This window comes from Candoia aspera, chromosome 6 (genome assembly GCF_035149785.1).
Source record: "Candoia aspera isolate rCanAsp1 chromosome 6, rCanAsp1.hap2, whole genome shotgun sequence".
Classification (NCBI taxonomy): domain Eukaryota; kingdom Metazoa; phylum Chordata; class Lepidosauria; order Squamata; family Boidae; genus Candoia; species Candoia aspera.
The window spans coordinates 79,483,845-79,500,502 of record NC_086158.1 but is presented as its reverse complement, the minus strand read 5'-3'; the positions used below and the strand labels follow the sequence as shown (position 1 = coordinate 79,500,502).

At 40.3% G+C, this 16,658-nt stretch overlaps 1 protein-coding gene across 1 annotated transcript in view; it reads left to right on the top strand.

Annotated features, from left to right (window-relative positions):
- Positions 1-9,221: 9,221 nt before the first annotated feature.
- Positions 9,222-16,658, top strand: part of OIT3 (oncoprotein induced transcript 3) — a 32,025-nt gene continuing 24,588 nt past the window's right edge. Inside the window, exons 1-2 of the mRNA XM_063307491.1 lie at positions 9,222-9,474; positions 14,604-14,978. Of these exons, the coding sequence (XP_063163561.1) occupies positions 9,357-9,474; positions 14,604-14,978 (493 nt within the window). The 5' untranslated portion in view covers positions 9,222-9,356. The remainder of the gene's footprint in view (positions 9,475-14,603; positions 14,979-16,658) is intronic.

The window sequence follows — 16,658 nt, the reverse complement described above, 5'->3', positions numbered from 1 at the left end:
CCTTGCAGATGGGATTGTTGCTGCCTCCTCGCCCTTGATGGCATGTTGAGCTGAATGGATGCATGTTCCAAGATGTTTTCTCTCCCCACTTCCTTCCTGTCTTTTCCTTTCAATTATGTTTTTTTTAAGAAAAATAAAAATTATTAAATTATCTGTTCATCCTCTTTGTATGCAGCATTTCAAAAAGGAAGAATATAAACAGTCCTGCAGCAGAATTCTTTGAGTGTGTTTGGGGTGAGGGAGGGGGCATGGAGAAAAGACCTTAAAAATAAAATAATGAACATGTGTAAAATCCTGTATCATTTATTAAATATGTATAAAAGAGAAATGTACTTCTGGAACAATAAATAATTATTCCGTTTTTGAACTGTTGCACTGAAATTGTGTTGTGCCCAATTCAAGGGAGGGTCAAGGAACTTCTTTACTTGGATGTAGCAAACCTCCATTCATTCAATCTATAAACAAACTTTCTTGAGCTCTTAACATGAGCCAAAGTGGCTTATTGTCTCTTCATGTATTACAAAAATCCAGCACAAAACATATTTCAATATAGTGAATTACTCCCATAAGTCATAGTATATCATTATTATTTACAGGTTTTTAAAATGTGGTTTATCTACATTATGGCTAGTTCTATACTGAATATGCTTTCTTTCTCCCTCTCTCTCTCCCCTTTATTTATGTATTTTTACTTGTAAGTCATTCAGTATATCATGTCACTTTTAAGTTTTCTAAATTAAACACTTGCCAGGATGGATAGCAGAGCCCTTTGCACACAGTTTTATTATCTAGCTATTCATCTGGCAGTCACAGGCCAAATCAAAGTCTTGGACATGGTACCTTTGACTATGGACAAGCAAGCAGGCAAATTTGTTCAATGGAGACATCAGCTCATGGTACTCCAGTCCTTTCTCAGTGACCTTATTGCACAATGAATTGCTAATCAAGGGGCTCAGTAGCAACAGCAGAGGATTTGGGAAAAGCAAAACAAAAGCTATATCTTGTGTTTACATAGAAAATGATATACCAGGAAGAAGATTGTTAACCTAGCATTATCCCTAAAATAATACCACATTTTCTGTGTGGGCCATTTTTAAACACCCTTTTAATTTGATACTGCTTACACGTACAACAATGTGTGATCAGGTAGCACCTGCAGGCACTGTGGCACTTGTGAAAGCATGAGATGATGGTCACAGGTGTTACTTAATATTGATTCTATCATTTTGTAAAATACAAATAGTGGATTCATGAAAGGTGAAAGGTCCCCTGTGCAAGCACCGAGTCATGTCTGACCCTCTGGAGGGATGCCGCTTTCGCGACGTTTTCTTGGCAGACTATAGAGCAGGGTGGTTTGCCACTGCCTTCCCCAGTTGCCACCTTCCCCAGCAAGCTGGGTACTCATTTTACCAACCTCGGAAGGATGGAAGGCTGAGCCAGCTACCCGAGAATCCAGCTTCTGCCAGGATTGAACTTGGGTTTTTACGTGTTTAGCACATTTCCCATTGCTCAGTTTTCACAACAAATGTTTAAAAGACCGAAACAAGGAAAGCGTATGAGTGTTTTTTTTCCAGCTGTTAACCTTTCTGCTTCCTTTTCAGCTCTCTCTGAACATTTTGAGGTGCTATAACCAGAACTGTATTAAAGGTATAGATGTGCTATAGAGTTATATAAATCCAATGTGAATTGGGAGATTTGTTTTAGTTTCCTTTCCTAATTATGCCCCATGAAGCCTTAGTATCTTTTACAGAAGGCATACATTGGCACAATATTTTCTAGAACTCCAGGATTCCACTTTTGATTTGTCACTGCCAGTTGAGACTCAGCACAGAACCTGGATGTTGCTTAGGCTTCTGTTCTTTAGGAAGTTACAAATCCATAAGACAGCCGCTCATCACATGATTGCTAAGTTTGCTAATGGGATTCTGAAAAGTGTTTTGAAAGTCGAGGAGGAGGAGGAGGAGGAGGAGGAGTACACTGTTGAATTTCTATCCACACGGTTGTTGACATTCTGAAGAATTCTAAAGATTAGTGAGGTAGGACTTCCAGATGCTGCATTGTTCTTCTTTAGATGCTTCATCATTGTGCTTTTCGTAATGATTTATGTGAGTTAATCCAGAAAACCTTAACTGGCCTGCAATTTCTTTCATCAGTGTGGTATGCTCCTTTATGTTCCTCCAGAACAGAGGACATTAGATTACTGTATTTCTGTTAGGTATCGACTTCACATTTGTTCTTTTTGAACTCTCAGATATAATTTGGGCCCAGTCCGCCAAAAGGGCCTAGAATTTCATTGATTCCTCAGGCTCCTTTTCTGAGAATGTAAGTACCTCTTGAGTATTGAAGACAAGTGCAAGTAATTTATTTAACTTCTCTTCAGTCTTTTGATTATTGTCATCCATTCTAATCTGATCACCAGCTAGTTGAATGCATTTTTTTTTTATTGCTCTTCAAGTTACCCTCTTCAAACTTCCAGTTTGCATCCTTTTTTTTTTTCTCCTTACATTTCTGTTATGCAGATTTCTGGGTCTCTGTTTTTGTTGTTGTTCTCCCATGGACAGCAGTTGCATTTTCTGGAGAACCTTGTTTTCTTTTAATAGCTTCTTTGAGGCTGTTCATTATACTGGAGTCATCTCAGATTTAATGTAATATGTCCTCTAGGATATGTAGTAGCTTCATTGATGTGGTTTTTAATAACCTCTTGAACATTTTGGAGACGTTCAACCATCCTGATTTTCCTTCTTAAATTCCTTGACCAGCAATGTTCATTTTTCAGATATTTCCCCTTTTGCAGTCAAACATTTTGGCCATTCTTTGTATAAGAGACTGAAAAGCTGAGAAGAAAGAGAGAAACTCTGAACCTAAACAATCCACTGTTGGGAGAAGACTTTGTTGGTAGTCGTGTAAGCTGCAGCTCTCTCCAGGGTGCAAAAAGCCCTGGAAGAAGATATTCAAAAGATCTCAAGAGATTCTATCTTAACAAGCTCACTAATAAAAAAAAAAGAGATTGGAGATTGCTATCACAGTTAAAAAGGTAAAGGTTTCCCTTGACGTAAAGTCCAGTCGAATCCGACTCTAGGGGGCGGTGCTCATCTCCGTTTCTAAGCCTTAGAGCCGGCGTTGTCATAGACACTTCCGGGTCATGTGGTCGGCATGACGACTCGGAACGCCGTTACCTTCCCGCCGAAGTGGTACCAATTAATCTACTCACATTGGCATGTTTTCGAACTGCTAGGTGAGCAGGAGCTGGGACGAGCAACGGGAGCTAACCCCGCCGCGCGGTTTCGAACCGCCGACCTTCCGATCGGCAGCTCAGCGGTTTAACCCGCAGCGCCACAGCGTCCCTGCTATCACAGTTACCATACCACTAATTTTTGCATTAAAATTCCTTATTGAAATTTGTGTGATTCTTTCTTCCTTGATTGTACCCTGCAATTTTCAATTAATTGATAACATGATTGATGATTATGTGCCATCAGGTTGGTATCAACTAGCAACCACAAAGATTTTCACCAGGGTGATCTGTCCTCAACTCGATTCTTCCGGTGTTTCAACGGTGCACCCACTGCTGCTCTAATTGAGCCCATCCGCCCTGTTGTGTCCTCTTCTCTTTCCTTCTACTTTTCCCAGCATTATGGACTTCTCAAGGAGCTAGATCTTCACATAATGTTTCCAAGATAAAATTAAAATAATTAAAAGGGAGATTAAGAGGCAATTGAGTCCATCCAGAGAGTTCTCAAGAGAGCTACTTCTTCGCACAATGTGATAACATTGTAGTTCCATTAAATTTGATAACGTGGTAGTCAGTCTTTCTTATTGGTTCAACTAGTCTCAAAATTCACACTAGGCCCAGGCTGCCATTTAAGATTAATTCTACAGTCAGTTCTAGGGCACAGTTATTAAAATGCTGCCTCCTTACTGTGATTGGACTATGCATTTATCCAAGCCATGTAAACCTGTGTGAAGCACCCATTAGAACACTTCTTCATTTGGATGCTCTGATTTCACTATCTAATTTGAGCTTGGTTGGGAGAAATAGCATCCTCCTGATAGTTACTTTTAACTTGTATTATCACCCATGGTAATTCTATGAAGATGTTTACACTCTGGATTTTTAACTTGTTCTGCTCTCTAGGTTCTCTTTGGGATATGGTGCAGCACTTTATTATTAGATCTGTGTGTGGAGCAAGCTCTTCTTCTATGGAGTTTGAAATCCAGAGTTCAATGCTCTACAGTGGTATGTTATCTAGCACACATGACTGGAATTGTCAATAACCAAGTACTTCAGCAGCCTGTGATGCAGAGATCCGTATGTACAAAAATCCAACAGGTTTTTTTTAAATTTGTATGTCATCAACTCCTACCAGATTCACAACAGCTTTCAAACAATCATATAAAACGAACACCTACAGTACATAATTCCAAATATATGAGAACAACAAAATAACAATATCAAATAATATAAATAACAATATTACAATATATAAACAAGGATAATCAGCTGTGCAAACAATAATTCTCCAAAGGCTCTCTGGAAGGCCACTACTAAGGGCTCCATTGCCAGTGTAAGTACCACATAAAGTACATTTTTTAATTTTCCTCTTCCCCTCTGTGGTTTTTGTTCTTTTCAGGAAGCAAGGTGCACAGATAAATCCTTGAGACTTAAAGGAGAGGAAGTAAGAATGTAGAATGTATGTCCTGTTAGAGCAAGAAAGATGACCTTCAGCTAACTCCTCTTTGCCTCTAGCAAAACTCTGGAGGCATTCTGTCTTCTCACAGAGACTGGAAAGTGTTCTTTTGCTATACAGTCCAATCCCAATGTGGTCAAAAGTCTATACATCTGGTGCCATTTTCCAGTGAAATCCTCACACTGATGACATGTGTAGAGTTGAAGCTGAGCATTGTATGCCAAACATGTTTCCATATTACAGTGCATTGAAAATAAAAAGTATCAATGGGTTGAACACTTGCTTTTTCCCGCATCTTCACAAACAATTATGTGCAACTTAAATTTATCAAACTTTCCATTATATGGATTAAATGGTGATAAGTTAACAGGACAGATAGAATTGCATTCAGGACCAGGAAGCCAACTAGCCATGATATCGACTCCAACTATCATAAAACTATGTAGAAAGGGCTGGATCCAGTCTATTGTATTTAGTTCATATTGAAATAAATTGTCCTAACAGCCAGGAACCACGCTGAGACAAGGAATAGGTCTCTAGTGTTTTATTACTGCTACATAACAGAAAATCCTAACAAACTGAAGAAGCGTGGGAAAAACCCAGACATATAAACCCCAAAGGCTAAGGAGGGCCCGATCTGTGTCTCTTTGAATGGCTACCTAATTCCTCAGTACTACGCATGCGCCTTACAGCCTGGGAGCCCCCTGCTCGCCATCCTTACTCATGACATAAATAGAATTTAAGTCTTAGTTAACTTTTCCTGTTGATTTCACTGGGACCCAAATTCAACTTATATACAATAGCTTGGCTGCAGTCTTGTTGAAAATAAATAATTCAATATGTTGTAAAGCAGACATGCAGTATTCAAAAAGGTGGGAGACTTCTAAAAACTTCGGATGCTCCAAAACCCCTCCAAAAATGGCTAATTGTATTTTTTAATCTGACAGAAGGGGAAGCTATCTCTATGCAAAATCAATCAAAATTATTTTTTTTTCTCCTCTTGTGCCCATAACTGGAATGCAGTTCTGGAATGACACTCACAGACCCTCAGCCAAAGAAACTTTGTGTACCTTCTGGCAATTCTTTTTGTCCAATCATTTTGGCTGTTCTCTTTTTCCCCTATTCAAGCTCATTGCTGTTAAAAACAACTTACTTCCCCTTCCACACAATCTTTTCACTGAAGGATTTTCCTCCCCAGATTATTCCTTATTTGGTTTTAAATATTTGGACAAAATAAATAATTTAACAGTCATACATAATTACTACTCCAGATGCCTGCTTTTACAAAATTCTTGCCCATGATGAGTTATACAGTATTTCATCCTGTGTATTCTCCTTGTCTCTCTTACTAACTAAAGGGCAGTTGAGGATTCCTGCCGTAATATTAGCAACAAGCAATTAAAAACTTGATGTATTACCTTCAAACCAAAGTGTAAGGTTGGAGCATAAGTGTAAGCGTGTAACAGAGGGATTTAGGGCAGGGCTGCAGCTAGGGTCTGTGTCACCCAGGGCAAACATGGATTCCATGCCCATTTTGTGTGCGCGCCCCCCAGGACAGCGCCCAGGGCACATTCCCCACTTGCCCCTCCCTAGTTGCAGCCCTGATTTAGAGATTTAAGTCTAAAAGTGTAAGAGAGGGATTTAGAGATTAGGGTTTCATTTCCTATTTCCACATCACACTTATTTTTCTCTTTTTCAAAAATGCTTATTGGATTCATTTTTTTTATACTGCTGCTTCAGCACTTTGCCTTAAATCACTTTTCCGTTGTCTATCTTGGTCTTCAGTTCCAGTAACGTTTCCGTTAAAGCCAAGTAAATTCTCTTTTCTTGCTTTTCTTGCTTTTCTTGCTGATTTTACTTTTGCCATGGTGGAATATGAGCTCACAGAGTTGAGGTCTCACTTGTTTTTAAAAAATGTGGTTTTTCCTAGTTCTTGACCCTCAGCAATCAATTTTGGAACTATGTCTTATCTGGACTGTTCAGCCTTGAAGTAAACAGCAGCCAGAGCATTGTCACTGAAAGCTAGTCCTTGGTGGCTTTACAACAGATACAAAAACAGAATTCATTACTGAATTTTGTTACTCAATGTTGCTATTTTTTAAAAAATAAAAATTATTTTAAAATATTTTTTAAAAAAACATGAATTCTTACTGTTTGAATAGTCCGAGATGTACTAATCATCTAAGACCTTACGAAACACTCTCTTGGATCTGGCCAAGAATCCGTCTTGTCCAGTCATGGACTTGGTTTACCAGTTGCATTCATTTCTTCAGGAAATCTGCATCATTATCTGCTCTGAATATATGCTTCTAAATAAATACATCTATATAAGTGGAAAGTTTGAAACAATCCTCAGTCTGAAAGTGATAACGATCATTATTCTGTTACATTATATACTATTTCTACTTACCCAGAAACAATGCAGTTCTTAATTCTGGAAAATACTTCTCAGGAGATTATCAAAATGTGTAATGTGAGCTACCAACATGTGCTGGGTCCACAAAGGATAGCCAAGCAATAGAATCTGAATAGGTGCTGCTATTTCAAACCTGCTATTTCTCATTTCAGAACTGAAGAATACAACAGCTTTTAAGTGATTATGACAACCCGCCACTTGCTCTGTAGTTGCTTCTCCCATATTAGTCTATCTTCACAAAATTCAAAACTTACCATTGTCTGTAAGGGTTCTGCAGTGAAAACTCTGTTTTCATGCATCTGCTCCCTATCAGTTTTTATCACAGGCCTTTTTTTCCTCTTCCTCTTCCCCATCACCAATTACATGTAGAAGGAAATGTATGGCCTCCAGGGTTTGTTAAACATTTTCAGCATCCCTCTCCAATGGCCATGCTGGTTGAGGTTGCCATCAATAGTTGTTCAGTGATTTCAGCTTGCCATGATTTTCCCACCTATCATATATCCAAAAAGCCATTTTTTTCTTGATTGACCCAAAGGATACCTGGCTAACTCTTTTTGACCTTTCAGATTTGGAGGGGTGGAGGACGAGCTATTTCACAACATCCTTTGGGACAACTGGTGCTTCTTTAATCTATTTTCTTTTCTTGAATAATTCACTCATCCACCATCTACTCTTTTCTAACACCCAACTCACTCAATCTTGATTAAGATGCTTCTGAGCTTTTATAAAAGACTAAGGAAGCATTGCGGGTTGTGATTTCTTTCTGAGCTATTGTGGCTTGCATTAGGTAGAACCAAGCAAGGCTACCAGAGAGATTTATCAGATTTGCCTTCAAATAGATGAAAACCCATCCTTAGACCAAAATAATTATAGGTAGCTAGGTGAATCCATACCCATAGCAAGGCATGCAGAGATCATACCTTTTGTGTGGGGGTGGGTGGGCTTGGAAGGGTCCTGGGGTATAGCAATGAAGTCAGCAGAGGGAGTGTGGTCAAAACATTTAGATGGCTTGGGGACAGATTTGGGAAGTTAAAAAGTACAATTTAGGCTAGCTGGTTTTTTGCTTGTTTTCCAGGGCCCAACACAGGAGAACCATTTGGTTCCCTTCCCTAATAGCGTTAGACATTTATTATTGTGGCCAGTTGAATGTATGAAATGTATATTTCTGTATCTCATTCTGTGTTCTGTTTCTCTTGTTTGGAATGCTATATTTCAGTACTCTGTGTAGTGCCGGATTGTTTTAAATTTTGTATTTGCACTGCCACGAAGGCAGAAAAGGTGGGGGGGGGGTAGAAATTCCAGGACAATGTTCCTTTCAGTAGAAATGTTGCAATTTCTTACTTGGTTCAGCAATCCCAAGGAAACAGGCAACCCTTTTAGTTTGAAGCTGACAGACAATCCATGTTTACGGGATTTGCAATGGCATGCAAAATCACCGGCTACTGATAATGGCAATTCATCATAGCCAAAGATCAAGGACGAAGTGGGGCAGGAAAAAACAAACTCCCCAAGTCTGAGTTCGGTGTGCTCCAGCCTAAAGTTGCTGATTGCTCTTACTTGAATGCCTTGCTCAGAAGTTCTGCACTGACACAGTGGAAGTAGATTACCTTTCCAATAGTGGAAATTGCCTTTAGCTTATTTATTTGCTTGGATGTATTACCTGGTGCCCAACGGAGGTGTTAGATTATAGCCAGCTGGTGAGGGCGGTGGCAGTTGTAGGTTCACACATTTGGAGAACACCAGACCCCAGCTGCATGGGGTTCCCCCCACCCCAATGTATTTTCCTCCATTTTGGCAAAGCCAGGAGTGACGTCTCATTCTCCCTTGCTCTTCCATTTCAGAGTTGGTTTTCTTAGTCACAGAAGCAGAAAACTGAAGATAGGTAAGGGGCACCATCTTTCCTTCTTCCCCATCTCCACAGGATGTGTGTGTGTGTCTTCCTTAGTTGTCTTTCTGGATAAGATAGCCAATGGGTCACTGCGGGGCACATTGCAGGCAAACAATTGGAGGATGGCTTTGCAAACAAAATGAATGTCTCTGGGGAAAAAATAGCCCCCTTTGTCTCTGAAAAGCATTGCTGCTGGAGGCAGGTCAAGGCTGAAGCGGAAGCTATTATCATCTTGGCCTCTTCCTCTGATAAAACCCCCAGTCCCCACAAGGCTTTCTCTCCTTATGTACACTTTGCTTCAAAACACCAGAGCCTGAAGGTACCTGGTGGGATTATAAGAAGTAGATTCACCTTGTCTTCTTCAATGGGTCCCATTGATACTTCTCGATGCAGATGCCTTTGCCAGCAAGAGATGCTCCTGCTTCTCATGTTATCTTTTTGCCTCCACGCTAACACACAGCCCTTACAGGAGAATACAGTGGGTGAGTACTTGCAAAGCCATTAACTGGAAGTTCCGAAAGGCCAGGTTCTTGTCCTGACCTGGTGTTTCTTTTGAGGCCTTTACGGGCCATTCACATGTAGTGGACAAAATGCACAGGTGCTTGCTTGCTGCATGCATTTGGAAGGAGAGTTGCACTTTTTTGTTTTTGTGGGGAACCTGGCTTTTGTAGCATTTAGTGCAGTACATTGGTCTTATAATTCAATTCAATTCAATTTATTATGGTCGTAGACCGGTACAGGCAGAGTGCTCAGTGGGTATACATAAATCTATCTTAATAGACAATAAACAAACCTCACTCGAAGATGTTAGTTAGGTTGTTCTATAAATGTATTTTAATTTTGTCTTAAATTTTATTTCGTTTATTATCTATTAAGATAGATTTATGTACACTCACTGAGCACCCTGCTTGTATTGGTCTATGACAGTAATAAATAGAATTGGTCTTATAATTTCTTAATGTAATCACAAAGATGTCAGAGCAACCTAAACCTTCATCTGTTATATGAGCACCTGCCTCATTAGGGAGTGAGATTTCTTCAATTCTCCTCACATCTACAGTTCCCCGCAACAGACTGCCAGCAGCAGAATTTCAGATGGCTACAGAGAAGAGCAATGAGAACAGGAAGGACCCATTGTACAAATGTAATTCTCTTCCATTCATGCCTTTGATGTGTAAGGGAATATCACCACTCACAAACATGGATATTTTCTCCTTTACTTTCTCTTAGGACGAACAAGACTACATCTTTCTGTTCTAAGTAATGCCCAATAGTGTCAGTCTGTTCTATTTTTATTCAGTTCTGTGAAAGTGGGACTCTGTCCCACTCTAGTGCTAAACTGTACCAAGGAATAAATAAGATTCAGCAATATTCCCAGAAGTCAAGACAATTATCTCTCTCTCTCTCACACACACACACACACACACTCACACACTCTATGTATTCTGCTAAGATCTTGTTAGGTGGACTTTCTGGCACCAGGCAGATATTAAAGTTAAATGAGATTATCTGATTTGATATGAGATAATATGAAGTTAATGTAGGTAGAGAATTATTGCAAATAGATTCTGCTAATTTGAAGCATATTATTAGAACATGATTCTATCTGAGTTATAAAATAAATCTCTTTCAAATCATGACTGTATAACAGTTGAGAATGGTTTTATATATTCTAATGTATTTTTGAATACTCTGTTGTATTCGTGTGAAACCTTTTATTCAGAGGGTAATACTGTGTGCCTGGGAATTTACCAATATTATTTTTACCCCAATTGTATTAGGTAGGTTATGTACAATAGACCAAAAGACTCCCCCCACTCCACCCTGGCATAAGGTTCACGACAGATTTGTGATTATATTTGTGGGAGGTCAAGCAAATATTGAGCATTGATATAAGATATTTCCGTATTTATTTGATTGGCAGTTCTAAATTAGAATTCAGTGAAGATGGCCATAAAGGGTATGATAAAACATGGGAACATCCACACACTCACTGTTATTTTGAAGTCAGGGGTATGATTTCAAAAGGCAAAATTGATTGATTGGTTATGTGCCATCAAGTCAGCGTTGACTCTTGGTGACCATATAGCTAGATCAGTTCCCAGCCTGGCCCTTCAGATCTTCCAATGGTGCACTGATTGCCACTGTAACTGAGTCCATCCACCTTGCTGCTGGCCATCCTCTTCTCTTTCCTTCCACCTGCCCCAGAATTATAGACTTCTCAAGGGAACTAGGTCTTCACATAAAAAAAAAGAACAGCATTATATGAACCATAATACATAACACTACCATATTAACTGAGTGAAATCATTAGTTATTCTCTGTGCAACCATTGCACAGAGAAGGAAATTTCATTTTTAAAACATGTAATGGTAGAAAAGGGCTAATGGCTGCACAAAGTACAGACCAGCCAATCACATTTTAGCCTGGTATGAAGTTACCAGTCTGGGCTCCAAAATCTGGATGTCTGCCTTCAACAAATGGCTACTTGGATTCTCGTAGCCCGAACCTGGCAGCTCTAGCTGTGCATGTAGTGGTGTAAACGCAGTAAGGGAGCAGCGATAGTCACCTTCTAGCACAGAGGTCCTTAGTCAGGCCTTCGGTATTTAAACCAAACCAACCTGTTTGTGATCTGTTGCAGGGCTGGTATACATCTATAGAGGAGCCAAGTTTCCTAAAGGGGCAGAATGGGTTGGACAAAGTGGCAGGCAGGAGGGGCTGTGAGTGAGCACAGTAGCACTATACCCATAAGCAAATGAACCAACAATACATTATCAACAATCACACCCCAGGGTATTTTCTCACTAGGTGACAAGGCATTCTTGTTTTCAAATTACATCAACAGTATTTCACTATTCCTAAAATACAGGATGAATAATGTAAGAGTCCAAGGCAGCCCAGTGGGGAATCAAATTTCAGAAGGGAGGAAAATATTGTTTTGCTTCATTTTGATGTACCCAATCAGAGCCATTGACTTCTTTAGCAAAAGAAGAGGGAAAAACAGCCCATTTGCCTTAGTCAGATGAAGGTTAATATAAATCCTACCTTAATTCCACAGCCAGCTGGGGTTATCCAGGGCTTAATCAGGTGTTAAATATATGCAGAAATATAAACGGCAAATTTAAACTGCAGAAGTTGCAGCGAGAAGATTAAATGCACCCCTGATGAAAAGTGTAATGAACATTTTTATTATATTCTCTTTTGCAGCTTTTGCTTTAAATCTTGGGAGGTTTATGAAATTCTCTTTGTTGGGGGAGGCTGACAGAGATGTCCTTTGCTCATCCCAAACCTTGCGGTGCTGGTGACAGGTTGTTGGATAATCAAGGTCTAAGAATTGTTCAAAGGCAGCGACTCCCAGGAGGGTTGCATTGCAAGAAGGCAGACAGGGAGTGCTGGAAAGGAAGGCAAGGGAAGAATCAGCATTTGAAGATGGCTCATTATCTTCAAATGACACAGAACATTGACCCTTTCATTAGGGATGTTGCTGCCAGGTTGCTTATCTGCACAAACTGGGAATCTTTACCTCTCAGGTATAATTCACCTGGGCTTTGCAGCTCCAAGGAATTCCCCTTCCATCTACTGTATATATGAGAGCCAGTTTGGTGTGGTGGTTAAGGCGTCAGGCTGGAAACCAGGAGACAGTGAGTTCTAGTCCCACCTTGGGCACAAAGCCAGCTCAGTGACCTTGGGCCAGTCAGTCTCTCTCAGCCCTAGGAAGGAGGCAATGGCAAACCACTTTTGAAATCTTGCCAAGAAAACTGCAGGGACTTGTCCAAGCAGTCACCAGGAGTCAACACTGACTTGAAGGTGCGTGCATGCACTGTTCATGTGTGTGTGTGAGGGGGGGGGGGTTAATGAGAGAGAGAGAGAGAGAGATTTTCCCTCCAGGCCTACAGATCAGAGAAAAATCTACTTCTTCTGCTTACTCATAGAAGATTGATTGGATCATATAACGCAACTTTTCTTTGGTGGCAAAAGTACAATCCCCTGGCTTGGTTTATGCATCATTCAGACTACTTCCTTTGCTAGTTAAAAACAACCCTACCTGAGAGAGCTGTCCTTGTTTCGTACCATAGGAAACTAAGAAGACATCCCAACCCTAAAGCCTGGCAAGACAAAGCCTTGCATTGTCTGTTTTCATCAGGAGTAGGGAAGTCTTCCTTCTACTCAGAGATGCTTTCACTCTCACCTATTGATTAAATAAGTTTTCCCCAAACTGGAGCCATCTAGCGATGTTGGCTGTTGCAATTATGATTCCCACCATTTTCCAGCCTGCAAAGCCACTGGTCACATTGGTGCGACTTTCAGTCGTGCTGCAACAGGTTAGGAAAGTCTGGACTAAATGGTGTATCACCAATATCCATGTATTTCCTATCCTCTGCTTTTAAAAGAATGATGATTTATGGTGATTAAATTAGAACTGTGGATTTTTAAAATCAGTAGCTTCATATCTCAGAGGTTTCTGAATAAGCTCCCCAAAGCTAAGCTGAGTAGACGCACTGCTGTCAGTTGCACAGGTTAGCGGCATTTTGGAATCTCAGAACCAAGTTGGATTTGGATTTTCAGGTACTACCTGAAGGATAGGTGTTGCAGGTGCACAGAAGCAGGATGAAACACCGTTTTTATTAAGTCTTCCAGATTTGGTCTCAGTAGAACATGGCCTGGGCCATTACAGCAGCTGAACAATGATTGTTTCATCAAGTTAGTAACGGGCGTATTGTCTAGGAAGAAACCAAGTTGGTTTAGTAGAGCCTGCAGCCAGGTAAGTGTGCAGGAGAGGTTGCTAAGCATGGGGAACTTATAGTATATAGGCAAGATTCCATGTCAAGGTAATTTCCTGTGGACTTCCTACTGAGTTTCAATTAAACTGCAAGAAACTATCATAGAATCATGAATTGTGTAGTTAAAAAGGTCCTCAAGGATCACCTAATCATAAGTAAAGGAAAGATCAGCCCTGTAGGCTCCATAATTTAAAATTGCATCCTATGGATTTTGAATGTAGTGATACAACCAGATTCCCTGTAAGACAACAAATAATTGTCAGATCAGAAAATAGATTCTAAAATGAAAGATTGAGGGAACTGGGTTTGTTTAGCCTCCAGAAGACGTAATTGAATAATAGAAAAAGGCCAAGACTTAATTCTGTACCACACAGAGTTCAGGTCAAATAATATTACAGAAAAGCAGATCCAGCTGAAAATATTTCTTAATAGGAAGACTAGTTCAACAGCAGAACCAATTACCCAGAGAAGTGGTGGGCTTTCCATCACTGGATATGTTCAAGCAAAGGCAGATTCTTGTACTGGGCAGAAGATTGGCTTCAACTGCCTCTTCCAAATTTATGGTTTTAAGTTAGTAAACATTTTATAAAGGAAATACAGCACGTTACTGTGAGATGGCCCCACTTTTACCATGAAGTCTGACTATGGATAAATATCTAACCTTGTACAGTTGTGTAGAAAGTAAGATGCCCCCAAGAATTTGTCAATTGGCTGCTTCTGTTCCTGCAATTGAACATATATTTATCTCTTCCTAATTATTCCTATAGGGTTCCAGCATGAATAATATTCTACCATTTATAATGAGTAGATCTTCTCTTCCTATATTCCAGCTCTTGATCCTTGTTCTGCCTACATCAGTCTGAATGAACCTTGGAGGAACACGGAATACCAGTTCAATGATTCTACTGACCAGCCTGCATGTGATAGTCACGTGGATGGGGAATGGTACCGCTTCACAGGGATGGCTGGGGATGCCATGCCTACCTTCTGCATTCCAGAGAACCACTGTGGCACCCATGCCCCAATCTGGCTGAATGGCAGCCATCCTCAAGAATCAGATGGCATTGTCCAAAGACAGGCCTGTGCAACTTTCAATGGAAACTGTTGCCTCTGGAATACAACTGTTGAAATCAAGGCATGCCCGGGAGGTTATTATGTCTACCACTTAGCCAAGCCCAGCGTCTGCTACCATGCCTACTGTGGACGTAAGTGAGCAAACCTTTTGCAACTCTTCTTTGGGCAAAGGAATTCCACTTTGGGGGCCTGTAATATTTATGAAAATAAAACACATGATTAGTGAATCCCATGATACAGTTTATCCAAGAGCAGTTCATTCCAGATTGCAAGTACGTACTCACGTGTATGAATAATTCCTCATAATTTTGTTTCCCTCAAACAAATAAGCAAACCTCCTTGCATGGACGTAACTAATCTTGTTCTCCCCTTAAATGATTCTTCTCACTGGTAAGTCCCCTCTTCTGTAATTGGCTCATTTATTATGAGAAGTATATTTTTCAGTTGTATAACATTCAAGCCTCTGACTCCCTGAAGTTGGGAATAATACATCCCTGCAAAAGCAGCTCCCCACCAATTTTTTGGCAGGATCAACTCAAAAATGGACCTTATTCCTGCCCATAGTAAACATGTTGTTGGGAACATGTTCCAAGGGAGTCAAAGATGATTTATTTATCTATTAAATTTCATCACTGCCCATCTCCCCCCCCAACGGAAGGACTCTGGCGATGATGACTCTGATGGTGACTCTGGTGAAGATGATGATCTTCCTAAAGCAATGACTCTAGAAGATAACTTACTGAAGGAGGCTGTGGCTTCAGAGGCATTCCTTTACCGTGACTGGTCTCATTTTTCAGCCCCAGATCCACCAAGACCCATAGCAGTGCTGAAATTCAGAACTGGAGGCACAGTGCCTTGTCTGGCATTGCAAAGTTTAGCATCCTTGAACACCATTCATGACAGAATGCCAGACTCTGCATTCCAGATTGGGCTGAGGCATCAGAATCAGCATTAAGGGTGATCAGTTAGCATCTAGCTTCTGCAGAAGGGCTGTTTGATTTTATCATCCCTCTGATGGCTTGCCATACAGTTTCCCCACTACCCTGAATTTTCTTTGGGATTTTGTTGCACAACCCTTTGGATTCCAGTCACAGATCCATTCAGCCGCTCCTCCACCTCTCCAGCCTGGCAGAATATTCAACCACATGGTAGAGTTGCTATAAAAAGAAAATCTACCCATGATTATGTGTTTCAGGTCAGAGAATTATGAATCGCCATGCTCTGACAATAGAAGCAGGTGTTTAGAAAGCCACTTGCTGTATTTCATGGACAACACATACATGCACTTTTGCATCCCTTAATTATTATGGAAGTTTTAACTCTACAGTGACAGTATATATAGCATTACAGTAAAATGGCCCTCCTTTGCTTTTTTTCCCACACTTTCTCACATACGTGCACACACATAAATAGCACTCAAAAATACATTGATGTTGGTATGAAAAATGTCTTCAGTCGTTGGCTCAGATCACAATGGTTTCTTTTCATATATAACTGCCCTCCAAACTAAATTTTAAAACAATAAAACTCAACCTGATTTCCTTGAGAAACTAGGCTCTGAATTTCCAGTTTACCTCTGCCTTCTTGGGCAATGTAGTTAATCGCTTTCTGTTGCATTACTCATAGACCTTTACAGCTTATAACTGGGAAATCATTTTAGTAATATATCCCATCTGGAAAATCTGCTCTGTGCATTCCAGTCAGCTGAAGAGGCTCAGCTCAAGGTTTCCTCGCTCAGCTGGGAGTGCGCAGATTCAAAGATCTGATCTTTTCTGCGGTATCATCTTCTCCTTTGAACTCCTTTTGAACAA